We start from the raw sequence: 15,727 nt of genomic DNA, 5'->3' as shown, positions 1-15,727 counted from the left end.
GGAAAAGTTACCATGGAAACAAAAGGATGGCAGATTAAAAAATGATGCAATGTCCAATGTTCTATCATCTATGGTTATTTGAATCACCATTATCTGAATTCTGGGACTGATGATCTAAATCAGGTTGAGCAAATCAGCAAAATACAGCACAATAGAAACCTTTTAAGTACTCCACCTGTTAACATCCTTTCCAATTCACCTGATGCATTACATATATATTTGACATCACATTGCTCAAAGTATACCAAAGCACAAATGTAAATATATCTAAGCCTCATGACAAAATCTTTAGTAGTAATTAAAATGAGATAGAATGCAGGAATCTCATCCATACCTTCTCCATACCTTTTGAATAACATTTGCTGCATTATACTTCCTCTGAAAGAGCTCTTTTCTTACTCTTTCTTTTTCTATTACTTGCATCTGAATTGCTGATGGAACTGATTCAGTGTAGGCATTTTTATGCTGAGCAAAACCAGGCTGATGTTTTGAATTTGTGGATGTTAATAGAGCTTCTCTGTTCAGGCTTGCATCACTTCTAGCCATCTTGTTGAGTGCAATCGTTGTAACACTTGCATTCTTGGCCACCAAACAGATGTCACTATTTTTCATTTTGTTGATCTGGGTAGCTGTAGCATTTGAAGTAGCCTTTTCAACTTTCATTGTTCTTACTGTGGCACTGCCAGGTCTGCTTGAACTAATCAATGAACATTTTTTATTATTTGATTCTTTACTTTTTGTTTTTAATTGATGTGGATTATTTTTAAATGCTGTATTATATTGTCCCGAGTTTCTTATACTTCTACTACTTCTACTAATGCATTCTTCATCCTGAATAGAAACTGTTTTTTCTTCAGAATGACTTATATTATTCCTTACTGACCAGTTTGGGTGGTCTGATTCTTCCCCAGAGTTGGGAGATTTAGTGTTTGAATTATGCCTTTTATTGCTGATGTGCACAAACATATCAGTTGTTGTAGGAGGCTTCTCATCCCTGCCTAAGGTAGCAGATACAGTTTGATGCTTTCTTTCAGTTTGATGCCTATGTTGATCATTAGTCTTACAGGAATATGAAAGGATATAGGCAGGCTTGCTATTACTGTTTGCCTCACATACACCTGTGGAAATGAGATAAATACAAATATGCTTATCACTTATTAAATAGGGTTATCTTGGTACGGTTAAATATAATAAGCTTAACAATTTTGATACTCAATATTATTATGATACAAAAATAGTTTTTTCAGTCAATTTGTAAGACCTAGTTTTAAAGCTAAAATAGTTTAAAGGCTTAATACATAAATATTAAATATAAACAAATAATAGAGCATAGGTTTCAGGATTCTAAAAAAGTATACACCCATGTGTGAATCTTTACAATATCCTACTCAATATCTTTCAGAATATACATATACATATACATACATATATACATACATATTTATTTATTATATCCTGCTTTATTATTTTTACAAATAACTCAAGGTGATAAACATATCCAACACTCCTTCTACTTCCTATTTTTTCCTGTAACAACAACCTATGAGGTGAGCTGGGCTGAGGGAAAGTGACTGGCCAAAGGTCACTCAACTGGCTTGCATGGATAAGGCAAGACTTGAACTCATGGTCTCGTTTTCAGGCCTGGAGCCTTAACCAAATTTTTAGATAGGAACCCCACTACTATATATAAGTATGAATGCTCAAATATAATTCCATTAATCTCATATGTTCTATGGTTCACTAGAGTGCTTTTAACCGCGGTGTGGCTCAGGCTGTAAGAAGCCTGTTATTAAACACAGCTGCTTGCAATTACTGCAGGCTCGAGTCCCACCAGGCCCAAGGTTGACTCAGCCTTCCATCCTTTATAATGTAGATAAAATGAGGACCCAGATTGTTGGGGGGGCAATAAGTTGACTTTGTATATAAATATACAAATAGGATGAGACTATTGCCTTACACAATGTAAGCCACCCTGAGTATTATTATTATTATTTATTTATTGAATTTTTATACTGCCCTTCTTCCGAGGGACTCAGGGCGGAGGGACTCAGGGTGGAGGGACTCAGAGTCTTCGGAGAAGGGTGGGATATAAATGTAAATAAATAAAATAATAATAATAATAAATAAATTAAGGACAATCTAATAAAATGTAGTAGAGACAGAGTTTGGATTATTTGAATTCACATATTACTACTCAAAGTAATATTGCTATAGGTAAAAGACCAATTTTTTATTGTAATCTCTGTAATTTACACTTACACTTGTGCTAGAAGACCTCCGAGGTCCCTTCCAACTCTACTATTCTATATTCTAATAAACTGTTTAGTTGGTGAAAGTAGAGTTGCTCAGAGAGTGCCAAAAGTCATACCAAAGAGGTCTTGAACAAAAGTATAAATGCATCACAAATGTAGCAAAGGATGCTGTGCTCTCTTATACTGTTGACTTAATCTTATTACTGACCTCAAAAATAATTGGCTTTAAATCAGGTGTCTTTTGATTTTCTGTCTATCATAAACAAAAAAGTACAAGACCTTTTTAAAGAATTGTAGTACTTCTGAAGATAAAAACATAGCAGAAAGGTGAGAATTCAAAGAAAGTTAAGTATACACAAAAAAAAGAAAGAAAGAGAAGACATTAACAAATTCTCTGTTAATAGGAAAGCTAGAAATGATATTAGAAAACAAACAAACAAAAAAGTATGTTTTCTGATCAAATTTCCAAGCACATAGTGAATTCACTCACTTTGTCAGTTGACATAACCACAACTGAGAAGGGAAATTTATTGACAATAGTTTAACAAGCAAACTGGTAGTAGCTCAAAATATTTAGACATAAGCAGTAGAAAATGGAAGCATTCTCTATTGAAGCATGGATTATGCAGAAGGTTATTAAATAAACTCTTTAGAGGCAGAAATACATTAGCAATGCCTTTTATATATCGTAGTAAACCGTTCCAAAAAATCAGGCCTTTTGGCAGCTTCAATATATTTCTCTTGCAATTGCTGTACATCATGGCAAAACAGGATTGATATGACCACTAAAGTATGCCAAGAATGCAATTAACTTACTCTATATCTTTGCAAGAGTTCAGGTCATAAGCATGACAAGGAGTACAATAGAAAGGAACTGAATTATTCAACAGCAATGAAATATATATTAGGGATGTATAGACTATTCCTCTTGAGCCAAGGAGGCAGTGACAATTGTTCTCCGTGACAAGATTGATATCCAAAGGTTCTTAGCATTTGCAATCTTTGCCAAAGCAAAGGAGTCACAGAAAATTCTGTATATTTTTTGTGCACTGGCAGAATGCCTTCATTAAGACAAGAAGACAGGAATATTGAGGATGGGTAAAGAACTAAGTCCCCTGAAAATATATTCAACTAAAAAACAATGTTAAAGTACTGTATTTGTTGTAGAGAAATCCCAAATAGGTTACTGCTATAATAGGGGAAAAAAAGAGAAAGTAATCATCACCCCTTTCCTCCCAACGCATGCACTTTTCAGGCAGGTGTCCACCTCTGGAAGATTTCGTACTGGATATTGTACAACTGCATAACCCATATGTGTAAAGCACAGAGAACAATGTTAAAAAATATAGAATTCAAACTTTTTTTCTTATAACTGCTTTTATCAGTATAATAGCTAATTAACTTGAGGGGCTGAAGGGTACTTAAGAGTATCTTGGGGATACTTGAGGAGCTGTCACAGAGAAGCGGGGATCTACTTGTTTTCCAAAGCCCTATGTTACCCTACTGGATATTTCTGCTGTGTCAAGGAAGGCCACCGGGCAGCTGAGTGACTTGCACCATGCCCGATGTCCACCCCCCCAGCCTCGGAACCAACCAAAGAGGGGAAAGAACCCTTCAAAGCCAAAAGAGAGGACCCACATGGGATAACAAGTTGTAGAGTTCACTCTTCTGTCCAGTGAAGAGGAGAGAACTCTGACCCTTACCAAGATGGGCCCTGCAATGTGACAGCAAGGGAGAAGACGACCTGATGATAAGTGACCCCACCATCCCCATGACAGCTAGGATCAAGATCACTGTGGCTACTTCAGACAGTAAAGGGATTTTAATAGCCCTATTGCACTCGGGCTGTACCATCTCCCTAGTCATCCCCCTAGTGGTGGAGAAGCTAGGGATTAGGCTAAGGAAGTTAAAAAACAACAACCCATGGCCTTTTCCCAGTTACATAGGTCAAAAGAGTGGGACTATCTGTCTGACTGAACTGGAACACATAGACACACATATATATGTAAATAGGCATCTTACTACACAGCAACAAATTATAACTCACAAGAAATCGGACCATGTCTCAGTAACAACAGCCAGCCAAACTATTAACAAGTCGAAACCAGACCATGACTCAGAAGCCCCCAGATAAACAACTCTAATCCTAATCTGCAACACACACAATACTTAAAAAGGAAAGACTATAGCGCAGCAACAACAGCCAATCAGCCATGACTCAAAAATATCCAAACAAACAAAATTCAGACAAATTTGTATCTCATAAAAAGATATTTAAAGACCTATGTTCTGACAGACAAGTACAATTCAAAATACACTGACGATGTCTCCTCAAATGGTGATGAAACGTTTGCAACCAAACTGCCAAGCTTGGAGCTCAAACCAACAACCTAGATATATCTTTATTCAGCTACCTTTTTTATTAACCTACTCTTACATATGCTATCTTCTACTTAATTTATTTTTATTCTAGCTCTGTATGATTTTCTTTTTAGTTGATTATTTCTTTCTATCCATCTTATAAGGCTTTTATCATTCCAACCATTTGAATCTTTCCTATAGTGTTGTTCTGTCCCCTTCAACCACACACCCCAAAAGACACATGAGCCGACTGTATTTGCCAGCAATTTATTCTTGCTACAGATATCAGCTCTGGCAACGAACCTGCGATTGCCTGCCAAGTCCTCCTTATGTCTTTAGTGCTACTGCAGTCTGTTGCTGGAGCAACCCAGAGTTCAGAAGTAAACAGAAGTCCGAAAAGCCAATTCCTGAGTCTCGCAATAAAGTAGCCGAAGTTTCCAAAAGTCAGTTTTTGTCCGTCACGGAGCCCAAAGGCAGCTCCACCCACTTTTATACCCTGTGGGGTGTGGCTCCGTGACTCAACACTCCCTGGGCTGGCCCCTTCCTTTCTTTTGCTGCGCATGCGTCACTCGGTGTCGCTGCCTTGCATCTAGCCACAATTGATCCTCCTCAGCTGGCTCTTGGGGTGTTGCCAGGGGGAAGGAGGGGTCAGGGGAAATAGGCCGTGTCAGCTCCTTCTCGTCCACCTGGCCTGCCTCTAGAATCTGGAGCAGAGCCAGAGAGGAAGGTTCTGCAGAGGGAAGCCCTGTCGGCTCTTCCCACTCACTCTCCGAGTCACTCTGCCAGAAGCCCGGCTCGGGGCCTGCAGACACAAGTGTTTTCCCTTTTCTCTTTACTGCCTCTGTACTTTTATATCTACATCTTTTTCTATGAGCAGCGTAACTATCCACTATTGACCAAAAATCTGATACTTTCATAAATCAAGACACATTTGCTCCTTATGTGGCACAAATCAAATAGCACAAATGTGGCTGTGGTATATATGGTAGTATAAAGCATTGGATTCTTGCTTTCCCAGTCCCTCCATTTTGCGGTTCAGAAGAGGAGTCTGATTTTAGGCTTGACAAAAAGGAAAAGAGTTTACAAACCCATTTTTCTTTTGTGATCTTCACCAAGTAGCTCCACTGAATGACTTTTGTTCTTGTTAGTCACTTTGCTTGATAAAACAGTGCTTCTCTTGCCTTTTCCTGGTTGATTTTGTGACATGTTGCCAGATGGAGGCCTTTTAACAGGTAGAACAGAGCATTGTGAAGTATGAACTCTCAAATGATTTCTTTCCATCTCAGGAAAATTCTGTTGCTGTATATTGATCCTAGTAGTTTTGCAGTTCTGAATTTCTTTCTGCTGTTCTGAGGCTTTTCTCCTATTTTCTTCTTCACGTTTCCTACAGTCAATATTTATAATATTTAAGAGTTAAGGGGTTATAAGAGTTATTTTGAGTTTTTCACTGAAAAGTTCTTAAAATATTATAAATTGTTTTAAAAGATCAAAACCATATATTACTTATACCCTTTTTCTGCTAATCACAGATTATTCACGCAAAACAGCCTAAGGACCTCATTCATTCAAATTACTGGGCTATTTAACTACATATTTAATATAAAATATTTGCCATATTGATTTAGATTGAGAAAATTCCATACATCATGATAAACTAAGAACTTAGATCTTAGTTTTAAAAAATCTGCTTCTCATATGAAATCATATAATTAATGTTTAAAAGAATTAAACATTAATTAAATGCTTAAAGCAAACAGTAAAACATAGTATATAGAAAATAAAATAAGCAATAGATATTTATTTATTTATTTATCAAACTTCTATACCGCCCTTCTCCCGAAGGACTCAGGGCGGTGTATAGCCTCCATTTAAAACAATTAATATACATATTAAAATAACAATTAAAAAACTTATTCAATAAAAGGCCAAATTAAAACCGTCGATTGACCATAAAAATACCCAATAAAATTACCATTAAAAGTTTAAAATTTAAATTTAAAATTTAAAAATCAGGCCAGTCCCGCTTGTATAAATAAATAAGTTTTCAGTTCCCGGCGGAAGGTCCGAAGGTCAGGCAATTGGCGTAAACCGGGGGGAAGTTCGTTCCAGAGAGTAGGTGCTCCCACAGAGAAGGACCTTCCCCTGGGGGCCGCCAGCCGACACTGCTTGGCGGACGGCACCCTGAGAAGACCCTCTCTGTGAGAGCGTACGGGTCGGTGGGAGGCATGTGGAAACAGCAGGCGGTCCCGTAAGTACCCGGGCCCTAAGCCATGGAGCGCTTTGAAGGTGGTAACCAAAACCTTGAAGCGCACCCGGAAGACCACAGGTAGCCAGTGCAGACTGCGCAGGAGTGGTGTTACCCGGGAGCAACGCGGTGCTCCCTCAATCACCCGCGCAGCTGCATTCTGGACTAACTGCAGTCTCCGGGTACACTTCAGATATATAATGAAGCAACAATAAAAACCTTAAAACATAACATCAGCTCAAATAATCAGTTCTAGATGAAGAAAAGCTAATCCCGGAATACAAGTACACAGATCACACCTGTATCTTACTGGTCATGTATAGAGCAGGTTTTTTTTAAATTACTGTATTTTTTGGCGTATAAAACACACCTTAGTTTTTGGGGAGGAAAATAGGGAAAAAAATTCTGCCTACCAGGTATTCATCTGGCTATTGTCCTTAGACTGGTCAACTTCAGCACGTTAGTTCACTGGTTTTGAGTGCATGCGCCTGGTTGGGGCTGAAATAGCTTCTAAAGCACAGCTGATTGTCGGAGGGAGCAACAATGAGAACAGCAGGCAAAGCACGGAATATCGCTTCCCTCGCAAGCACTTCATTGAAGCTAAAAAGCAGCTTCAAAAGCACAGCTGATCATCAGAGGGAGCTCCAGTGACTAAAACAGGTGAAGCACGCAAGGGGTAAGAGAAGGCAGGAGCTGTTCTGGGTAGCCATTTTGGGCATCATATGTCACGTTTTCAGCCTTCAAATGCATTACATTTTTGGGCAGTGATCAGCGGCGATGTGATTTGGCAATCCCCGCAGCCTAGCAGGGCTCTCAAACGGAGCATTTGGAGACTGAAAATGTGATGCACAGTGCCTAAAATGGCTAAGCCGTTGTTGGTGGCAGTCTCTGCAGCAAGGAAGAGGTCGTGTGGAGGTTGAAGGGTGGGGGCCGGTGGGTGGGTGAGGCTACATTCGGAGTATAAGGCACTTATATTTTCAGCTTCTTTGGGGGGGGGAGTGTAAGTGAGTCCGAAAAATACAGTAATGTTTTGGTTACTATCTAAACTGGATCAATTCAACACATACTATGTGGGTTTGCCTTTGAAACTTATTCAGGAACAAAAATTAATGAAAACATGGGACTTCACTGCATATTTACTATACACTGTGTAAAGTGTAGATATGGTTCACTGATAAAAGTATTGTTTAAGTAACTTCTTACTACAGACATCACAGTACCTTACTTTACAGGTTTGTTCCTAGGGTTTAAAATTAAGGGAAAACTCTACATAAACTGTACACAGAGGAAAAAAGATATAGATACAATAAATACATTGTGCTGTCTTTCTCTTTAGTAAAATGTAAATTACTGTATATATTCTTATTTGAGGACTAAGAATATTTGAAGGGTTATCTCTTCCAATAAAGATTGGCAGCCTTTGTATTGAATTCACAACGAAAGCCAATTCTTTGTGGAAACATGAGGCAATCATAGTTCACCTGCAGCACCTTAATTCTGAAGACAAGATTGTTTAGTCCCCTTCCATCCTTTAAAGAGGTATTTTTATTTGGCAAGACATTTAATTTGCCCCCCAATAATATGACAGCCTTCTCTAGATAGTCAATTTGTTGCAAGCAGAAATCCAGTACAAGCCCAAATATAAAAATTATTTTTTTAAAAGGAAATAGTAGTAAACAAATAAAACCTTCAAAGACGAAATAATATATTATACAATGGACAGATGGTAAATGTCAGATCAAAATATTCTCTGCCATTTTAAACTTTAACTGTTGTAACATGATTTGTGACTGTTGACACACAACAAGCCATTTATGTAGCATGCCTTCATTGATTCCTCTGTTTCAGAAACAATCCCGAAATGTGCTGTTTCAATGAAATGTGACAGGAAAAAGCCCTAATTTTAACTGTCATTGCTGTCTTGTCATGCAATCTCTTCAGTACCAGCTCATTTAGTCTCAGAGCATGAAAAGCTACAAAGTGAGTTGCAAATTACACTTTGGAAAGCTAAATCATTCCACCTTTGACAATGAAAAAAGAGCTTATTTTAAAAATTTGCAATAATATTATTACTTTATAATATTCATTATGTGATAACTTTTCTTTACATGGTATAAATACTTCAGTTTAAATTTAACATAAATTATTAAGCCAATTTTTCTCCTATTAAGCCAAAAAATAAATCAGATAAGTAAAATTTATTTATACACAGGAGAAATCTGTCAAATGGGGTAGGACTCAGAACTGTTGGCTGAGCAACCAGGGCAAGCAGATCAGAATTACTGCAATGTATTTTACCTGTTGCATATATACAGACATTAAAAATAAAGACATAATGATCTGCTATTATAGATCAAGTCCAACAAGAAGAGGTTATTTGCCAACAAATGCCAACGGTTCTGGAAACAATAATACCCAGAATAAGAAATAACAGAACAGAGGTTATACGATTTATAATATAAAATAAAGCATTCACAGAAGCAAAATTGGAAGAATTGGAAAGATATACCCTGGCCAAAGAAATCAAAACCCTGCCAGAGGTACTGTATTTTTCGGAATATAAAAAGCACCAGAATATAAGACGCAGCTTAGTTTTTGGGGAGGAAAATAGGAAAAAAATCTGCCTACTAGGTATTCATCTGGATAGCGTCCTTAGTCTGGTCAGCTTCAGCATATTAGTTTGTTGGTTTTGAGCACGCGCGTGCGCAAGTTTTTTTATTCCCTGCTTGGTAATAAAAAACAGCTTTGTAAAGCACAGCTGATCTTTGGAGAGAGAAGCAATGAGAAATGCAGGCGAAGCTTGGAAGATTGCTTCACTCGCTAGCGCTTCATTAGGGCTAAACAACAGCTTCTAAAGCACAGCTGCCCTCCCTCCCTCTCTTTCTCCCCCCCCCCTCGTTCCCCAAGATATAATTACATGATGATTATTTTAATTTTAATTTTTCCCTATAGCAGTAACTAGTTAACCAGAGAATTCAGCAGAAACTATTTAGAAGTATAAAGCTTATTCATAACAGCATTTAGTGTGTATATACATACCTTCATCCATTCACATATGTATGCAGGAATTTACACATTAAAACATATTAAAAGATTCTTCAGGTTTTTGCCCCTATATCAAACTTACTTGGCAGCAGCATCTTTCCTTAACTGATCATGCTTCATTAGAAGGTTTTTCCTATCTTGAAAAGCTTTTCTAACTTTGTATCCTTTGTAGACTGCCTGAATTTTGACAGCTGCGATATCCTGAATGGCAGCTATAGATAATGCACCGTGTTCCAACATGAACTGAATTACTTCATGATGACCTCCCAGCAGGGCAAAGTCAAGTGGTGTATATCTAAAAATAACAGAATATTGTTACAGAAGTGATCAAATAGAAAAGAAAGTATAATAATCAATATTTAATTAATTCAGTATGCACTATTCATTATAGAAATAAAATGACAAAAAGAAGTTAATGTGATTAAATGCAGAAATATACATTAAATATAAAGAGCCCTGATGGCGCAGTGGTTAGAATGCAGTATTATAGGTTAACTCTGCCCTCAGTCTGGAGTTCGATCCTGACTGACTTGAGTTTAACTCAGCCTTCCATCAGTCAGAGGTCAATTAAATGAGAACTTAGGTTGTTGGGGCAATATGCTGACATTGTAAACTGCTCAGAGTGCTGTAAAGCGCTATGGAACGGTGTATAAGTCTAAGTGCTATTTAACTGTAAATTTGAATTAAGTGTAAGTTAATTATACTGGATCTACATCCTGTCAATTAAAGAATGCCATCTTGTAGGTCTCAGAAAGCATTTTTACTGTGCTGCAATGCCTACTCTCTGGAATTATAACCCTCCAGAAACTATAAGGAGCTCCCCCTTTATTTTATTTCACCTTTTCTATACCATAGAAAGGTGTGCTATCCCAATTGCAAGTCATAACCGTACAAAATTAATAATCGTCTATGTCCCAAGGTTATCCATTCTTTTAGCCACATAAGTAAAAATGCCTAATAATATAACTCCCGAACTGGCAGCCTAAAGCCTCCTCTATTAGTCGTCTTGTAACAGTTTCAGACTTATTCTTGCTTTTTTACCTTACATAATATATTTTTATACTAATCTATTTAATTCCTCGAAGTATTTCTTTTCCAGTTTTATTGGAATTGTTTGGAACAGGTATAGTAATCTCGGTAGAGTATTCATTTTAATGGTAGCTATTCTTCCTATTAGCGATAGCTGCAAGTTTTTCCACTTTTCCAAGTCAAATTTAATTTGTTGTATCAATTTAGCATAATTATATTATTTTATAGTTGCACATCTCTGATAAACAAATACCCAGATATTTTACTTTCTTCACTATCTGAATATCTAGCATCTCCACTAAATCTTTTTTCTATATGTGTGGTTTTTGATTAGAATTTTAGTTTTCTCTTTGTTTACTTTTAATCCTGCAACTTCCCCATAGTCATATATTTTCTTCATTAATTTGGGTCCAGTTGTTTGCAGTTCCTCCAAGATAAATACCAGATCATCTGCAAATGCCTGTATTTTTCTTTTTTTATCTCCATCCCTTTTATTTCTGTGTCAGGCCAAATATTTCTGTTTAACACTTCCAATGTCAAAATGAATAGTAAAAGGGACAGTGGACATTGCTGTCTATTTGAGTAATATGTATATTGATTTTTCTTAGGGTTTTTCTCTCCATAACATCTTGAATGCACATTTCTTCCACCATTTTAAAGAAAGTCTTTGGTAGAATTTTCCTTACTTTTTTGCTTAGTTTACTGCTTCTATAGTCAAGTTTTACATCTGTAATTGCATTAAAATATCCTATTAAACAAATACTTTCATAGTTCACTTCTGCAATTTTCTCATAAATAGTTTCCTTTTACAATTATACATATCTCTTAATAATAATAACAACAGAGTTGGAAAGGACCTTGGAGGCCTTCTAGTCCAACCCCCTGCCCAGGCAGGAAACCCTACACCATCTCAGACAGATGGTTATCCAACATCTTCTTAAAAATTTCCAGTGTTGGGGCATTTACAACTTCTGCAGGCAAGTTGTTCCACTTATTAATTTTTCTAACTGTCAGGAAATTTCTCCTTAGTTCTAAGTTGCTTCTCTCCTTGATCAGTTTCCACCCATTGCTTCTTGTTCTACTCTCGGGTGCTTTGGAGAACAGCCCAACTCCCTCTTCTTTGTGGCAACCCCTGAGATATTGGAACACTGCTATCATGTCTCTCCCAGTCCTGAAATGTCCCCTAGTGCTGAAATGTTACATTCTATTGGAGAATGTACCATTTCAGAAAGTACTTTTTCTCTGCATAGATTGGAGAACCTATAAAACTGCTCGTTTCTACAATTTTCAAAAGAAATTAAGTTAAAAAATAATTAAAAGTTAAAAATGTACAACTTGGTTTTTAAACACAAATTTAATATTAGGCATATTATCCTAATATTAGCATTACTAAGATTTGTATAGTGTAGCTATGTCCTACCTAAACACTTCCAGATATTTGGGTCTATAGGTCCTAGAATCCCCAGTCAACATATAATTAACATAGTGGGATTTTTTAAAATTCAAAATATTTCATCTTATTTCCTGTCAAAGTTATGTCATGTTAATGTACATATCCAGCAAAGGGCATGTAAGCTGCAAGAAGAATAGCTTGTTCATGGCAGAGATAAATTCCAAGCTAGTAGTTTTCTGACTTATCCCTTTAAAACTTTTGCAGCAGGATCGATCTAACAATATGATCAGAAGAAATCCCAGAAAAACAACAAAGATATTATTTAATAAATAGTACCTTTCTTCATTATTTTCCATATGATTGGGAAAGGCACCGAATCCTAACAACAGCTTTATAGCATCAAGGTAGCCATTGTTACATAACCAATGCAATGCTGTCCTTCCCTATGGTCAATAAAACACACACAAAAAAGTGAAAAAATAATTTATATTGCCAAATTCCAGTTCAAACACAGAAATCATCAGACTATATTCATTCTTTACATTATTTTGAACACATAGAGGTGTAGAAAATAATAAAGTAAAAACAACTCACAGTAATGATAAATTATGAATGCTAATTTTAAAAATATTTTACAATTTCCTCTAAATGGAGAAAGTAAAGTGAAAAATTGGGAAACAGGAAAATATCTAATATTTAACTTTTGTGCCTCTTTGTGTTCTACCAGATTTGGAACTTATGGGAGAGCTATGGTGAACTGAAGAAGATCGACAAAAGTGCAGCAATGATGAAGTAACTAGCTCCTTTCCAGATAAGAAGAGGATGAGAGATTGCCCACATGTGCTTCAGACAGCTGCTCCTAGCAAGGGGAATTAACAAGACAAGCAATTTTGCTAGCAATTGTGGCAGAGCGTACAAAATTCACAAACCTCACTTTCTAATCACTTTCAGAAATTGCCTATTAACCATCTTAAAGCTATTAGAGACTTTCAGAATGATAAGTTTGAAAAGTCTTCATTGGATAAATATAGGAAGGAAGAGAGAAGGAGATTGATGAATAGGATGATAAGGATGACTGTACAATTAAAAAAAAAAATACTACATGTTCTACACCGTCCTGAGTCCTTCGGGAGAAGGGCGGTATAAAAATCAAAATAATAAATAAAAATAAATAAATAAATTTTCTGAAACATGATTTATGCCTGTCATCAACACGGAATTCCTGCAATGGATAAAGAATTTTTTACTTAAATTCAATTTAGCAGTTTCTGCTTAACACATCCACCTGTTCCTTACAAAATAATCTAAATTCTCTACTTCTTTTCCATGGTCTTTCTCCAGTCTCTGTGGTAAATATAGCCCTTTATTAGAGCAGCTGCAGATTTCGGGCATGTTTACGTTCCATTGAACTGCAGTTCTGACTTCATCTTTTCAAAAAATAAAGCTATATTTCTACTTTCCAAGCAGACCTCCTAAAGTTGGCAGAAGGTGTGAATTCAAACTCAAACACAGGCTGGCATTTATACTGGCAGGGAGACTGTAGTATTGTGAATGAAGACAAGCTATACATAACCAAGAAGCTCACTGGAATTGTACTCCCAAAATCATCCCTTTCTCCTTGCAGGAAGTCAATATTTCTTTTGGTCCTGAAGCTTTGTATTTGAAGTATCCAATGTAAAAAGCAGTATATTCTAATTTTTCTTTTTATAAAAAAATACAGTTTTGATTTTATTTATTAAAAAGAAAAATCTTCATCACACATGGCTTGGCGCTTTGCCGGCATCCTGCCATCAAAAATTAGGGGGAGGGGGCAAGCGGGACAAATGGGCAATAAACATATGCGGATGTGATGGGAAAATAGAAAGGGGGAAATGGCACTCTGATGAAAACCAGAGAGACACAGGACCAGTTTGTGCCAGTCTTCAAGCCCATATATCCTGAGAATGGAATGTGGGTTGCCCCAAACAGCGATTCTCAAAACACCTATGCAGCTCTCCATTGGCTGAAGACAAGCTGGTTAATGGGGGAGGGCTGGGAGGAGAGAAAAAAATTATAACTTTTTGCGTGGGAATCTTAGTTCTAGCTTGATTTTATTGCAACTAGCAACCTTTAGTAAAACAACCTGTCACTTCACCAAAATAGAGTCAAGGGTCTTTCTTTCCTAAGGGATCTTAATGGGACATGTCTGACAGTAAAGTTTATCTTCAATTCTGAACAAAAGAAAAAATAATTATAAGATTAAAGAATTATAAGATTAAAGAATTTGAAACAACAGCAATAAGCTAAATAAGATTTTGATCTAAAAAAGTTATACATGGATTAAGAGCTAGATAAATGTGGAAACTGGCTTCTAGTACAAGATTAGGGATTAATTATAAAAAAATAAGTAGGTTTTTGTAGTAAACAGACTTAATTTGGCTTTTTTGGCTATTGTAAGATAAGTGATGATTTTTGAAATTGGATGCTAGAGGGAGCTAAAGAGACTAAGCAAATGGAAAAAATACAATCTTGTTCTTGATATCAGTTAATATGGGAATTTACAAAATAAAAATATTGTAACACTGGAAATATTAAAGGATATCTTTGAAGAACGGAGCCAGAAATTAGTAACTACATATCAACACTTAAAAGATGATGTCTGCTTCTATGATAGATTATGTCTAAAAAATGTTAATGGAATGATAGATTTGGAACAAATTTTAAGTAACAGAGGTTAGACAGAGAAAGTATCAAAAGTGGAACTACAAATGACAGGCCAAAACAATGATTTGGAAAAGCATGCTTTCCTGGACGTAAAACAGAAAGTGGCTGAAATTTTAAAAATTAAGAAGAAAATACAAATTATTAATCAGGAGAATGACCTGAAAAACATTTTATTACTGGATCTACAATAGAACTTAGTCAAAGCTTTAAAACATATGGATGATAGGATAAAAAATAATTGAAGAGAAATCAAATCCTAGGATACTCTGATTGAATTAAAGGTTAAGAAATAAAGGAAGTGATATAAAGTTGGTTTGTTTGTTCAACATTTAAATAAACATTTTTGCAAAGTTTTTGCAAAATTTATGGACTTTTGTTGACAATGAGATTGAAAAAATTGATGTTTTATAGATCTGCTTATAGATAAATAATGGTATGGGACGAAGAGATATCTGTTTCTTTGTTGCAATGAAGTTTGGAAATACTTTTTTGTGTATTTCTTTTCTTTATTATTTCCTTTCTTTTTTCTCCGGCATTCTTTGTTCTTTTTTCCCTTCTTTTCTGTTTTAGGATTTTTATTTAACCCAGATCTTTGGGTGGTTCCTACAGAAGCGCAAAATTAACTGATCACAGAATTCCTTATCATCCCTCTACAGACCTCTTTTTTTGGAATCTTCTGATAAAAATTATTCTTCATCC

At 36.1% G+C, this 15,727-nt stretch overlaps 1 protein-coding gene across 4 annotated transcripts in view; it reads right to left on the bottom strand.

Annotated features, from left to right (window-relative positions):
• INVS (inversin) overlaps positions 1-15,727 on the bottom strand; it is an 89,238-nt gene that overhangs the window by 11,007 nt on the left and 62,504 nt on the right. For 3 of the 4 annotated variants that reach the window (XR_009154868.1, XM_058180644.1, XM_058180643.1), the window contains exons 11-14: positions 12,662-12,768; positions 9,986-10,198; positions 5,702-5,997; positions 335-1,118 (exon numbers count right to left, since the gene is read on the bottom strand). Coding sequence is in view for 3 of the 4 variants with exons in the window: in XM_058180644.1 (XP_058036627.1) it covers positions 335-1,118; positions 5,702-5,997; positions 9,986-10,198; positions 12,662-12,768 (1,400 nt within the window). In the remaining variant the exon portion in view is untranslated. The remainder of the gene's footprint in view (positions 1-334; positions 1,119-5,701; positions 5,998-9,985; positions 10,199-12,661; positions 12,769-15,727) is intronic. The other variant, XM_058180646.1, reaches the window with a different exon arrangement.

Source organism: Ahaetulla prasina, chromosome 4 (genome assembly GCF_028640845.1).
Source record: "Ahaetulla prasina isolate Xishuangbanna chromosome 4, ASM2864084v1, whole genome shotgun sequence".
Classification (NCBI taxonomy): Eukaryota; Metazoa; Chordata; class Lepidosauria; order Squamata; family Colubridae; genus Ahaetulla; species Ahaetulla prasina.
Note: the sequence above shows the minus strand (reverse complement) of the source record. Positions and strands in the feature narration are given on the sequence as shown.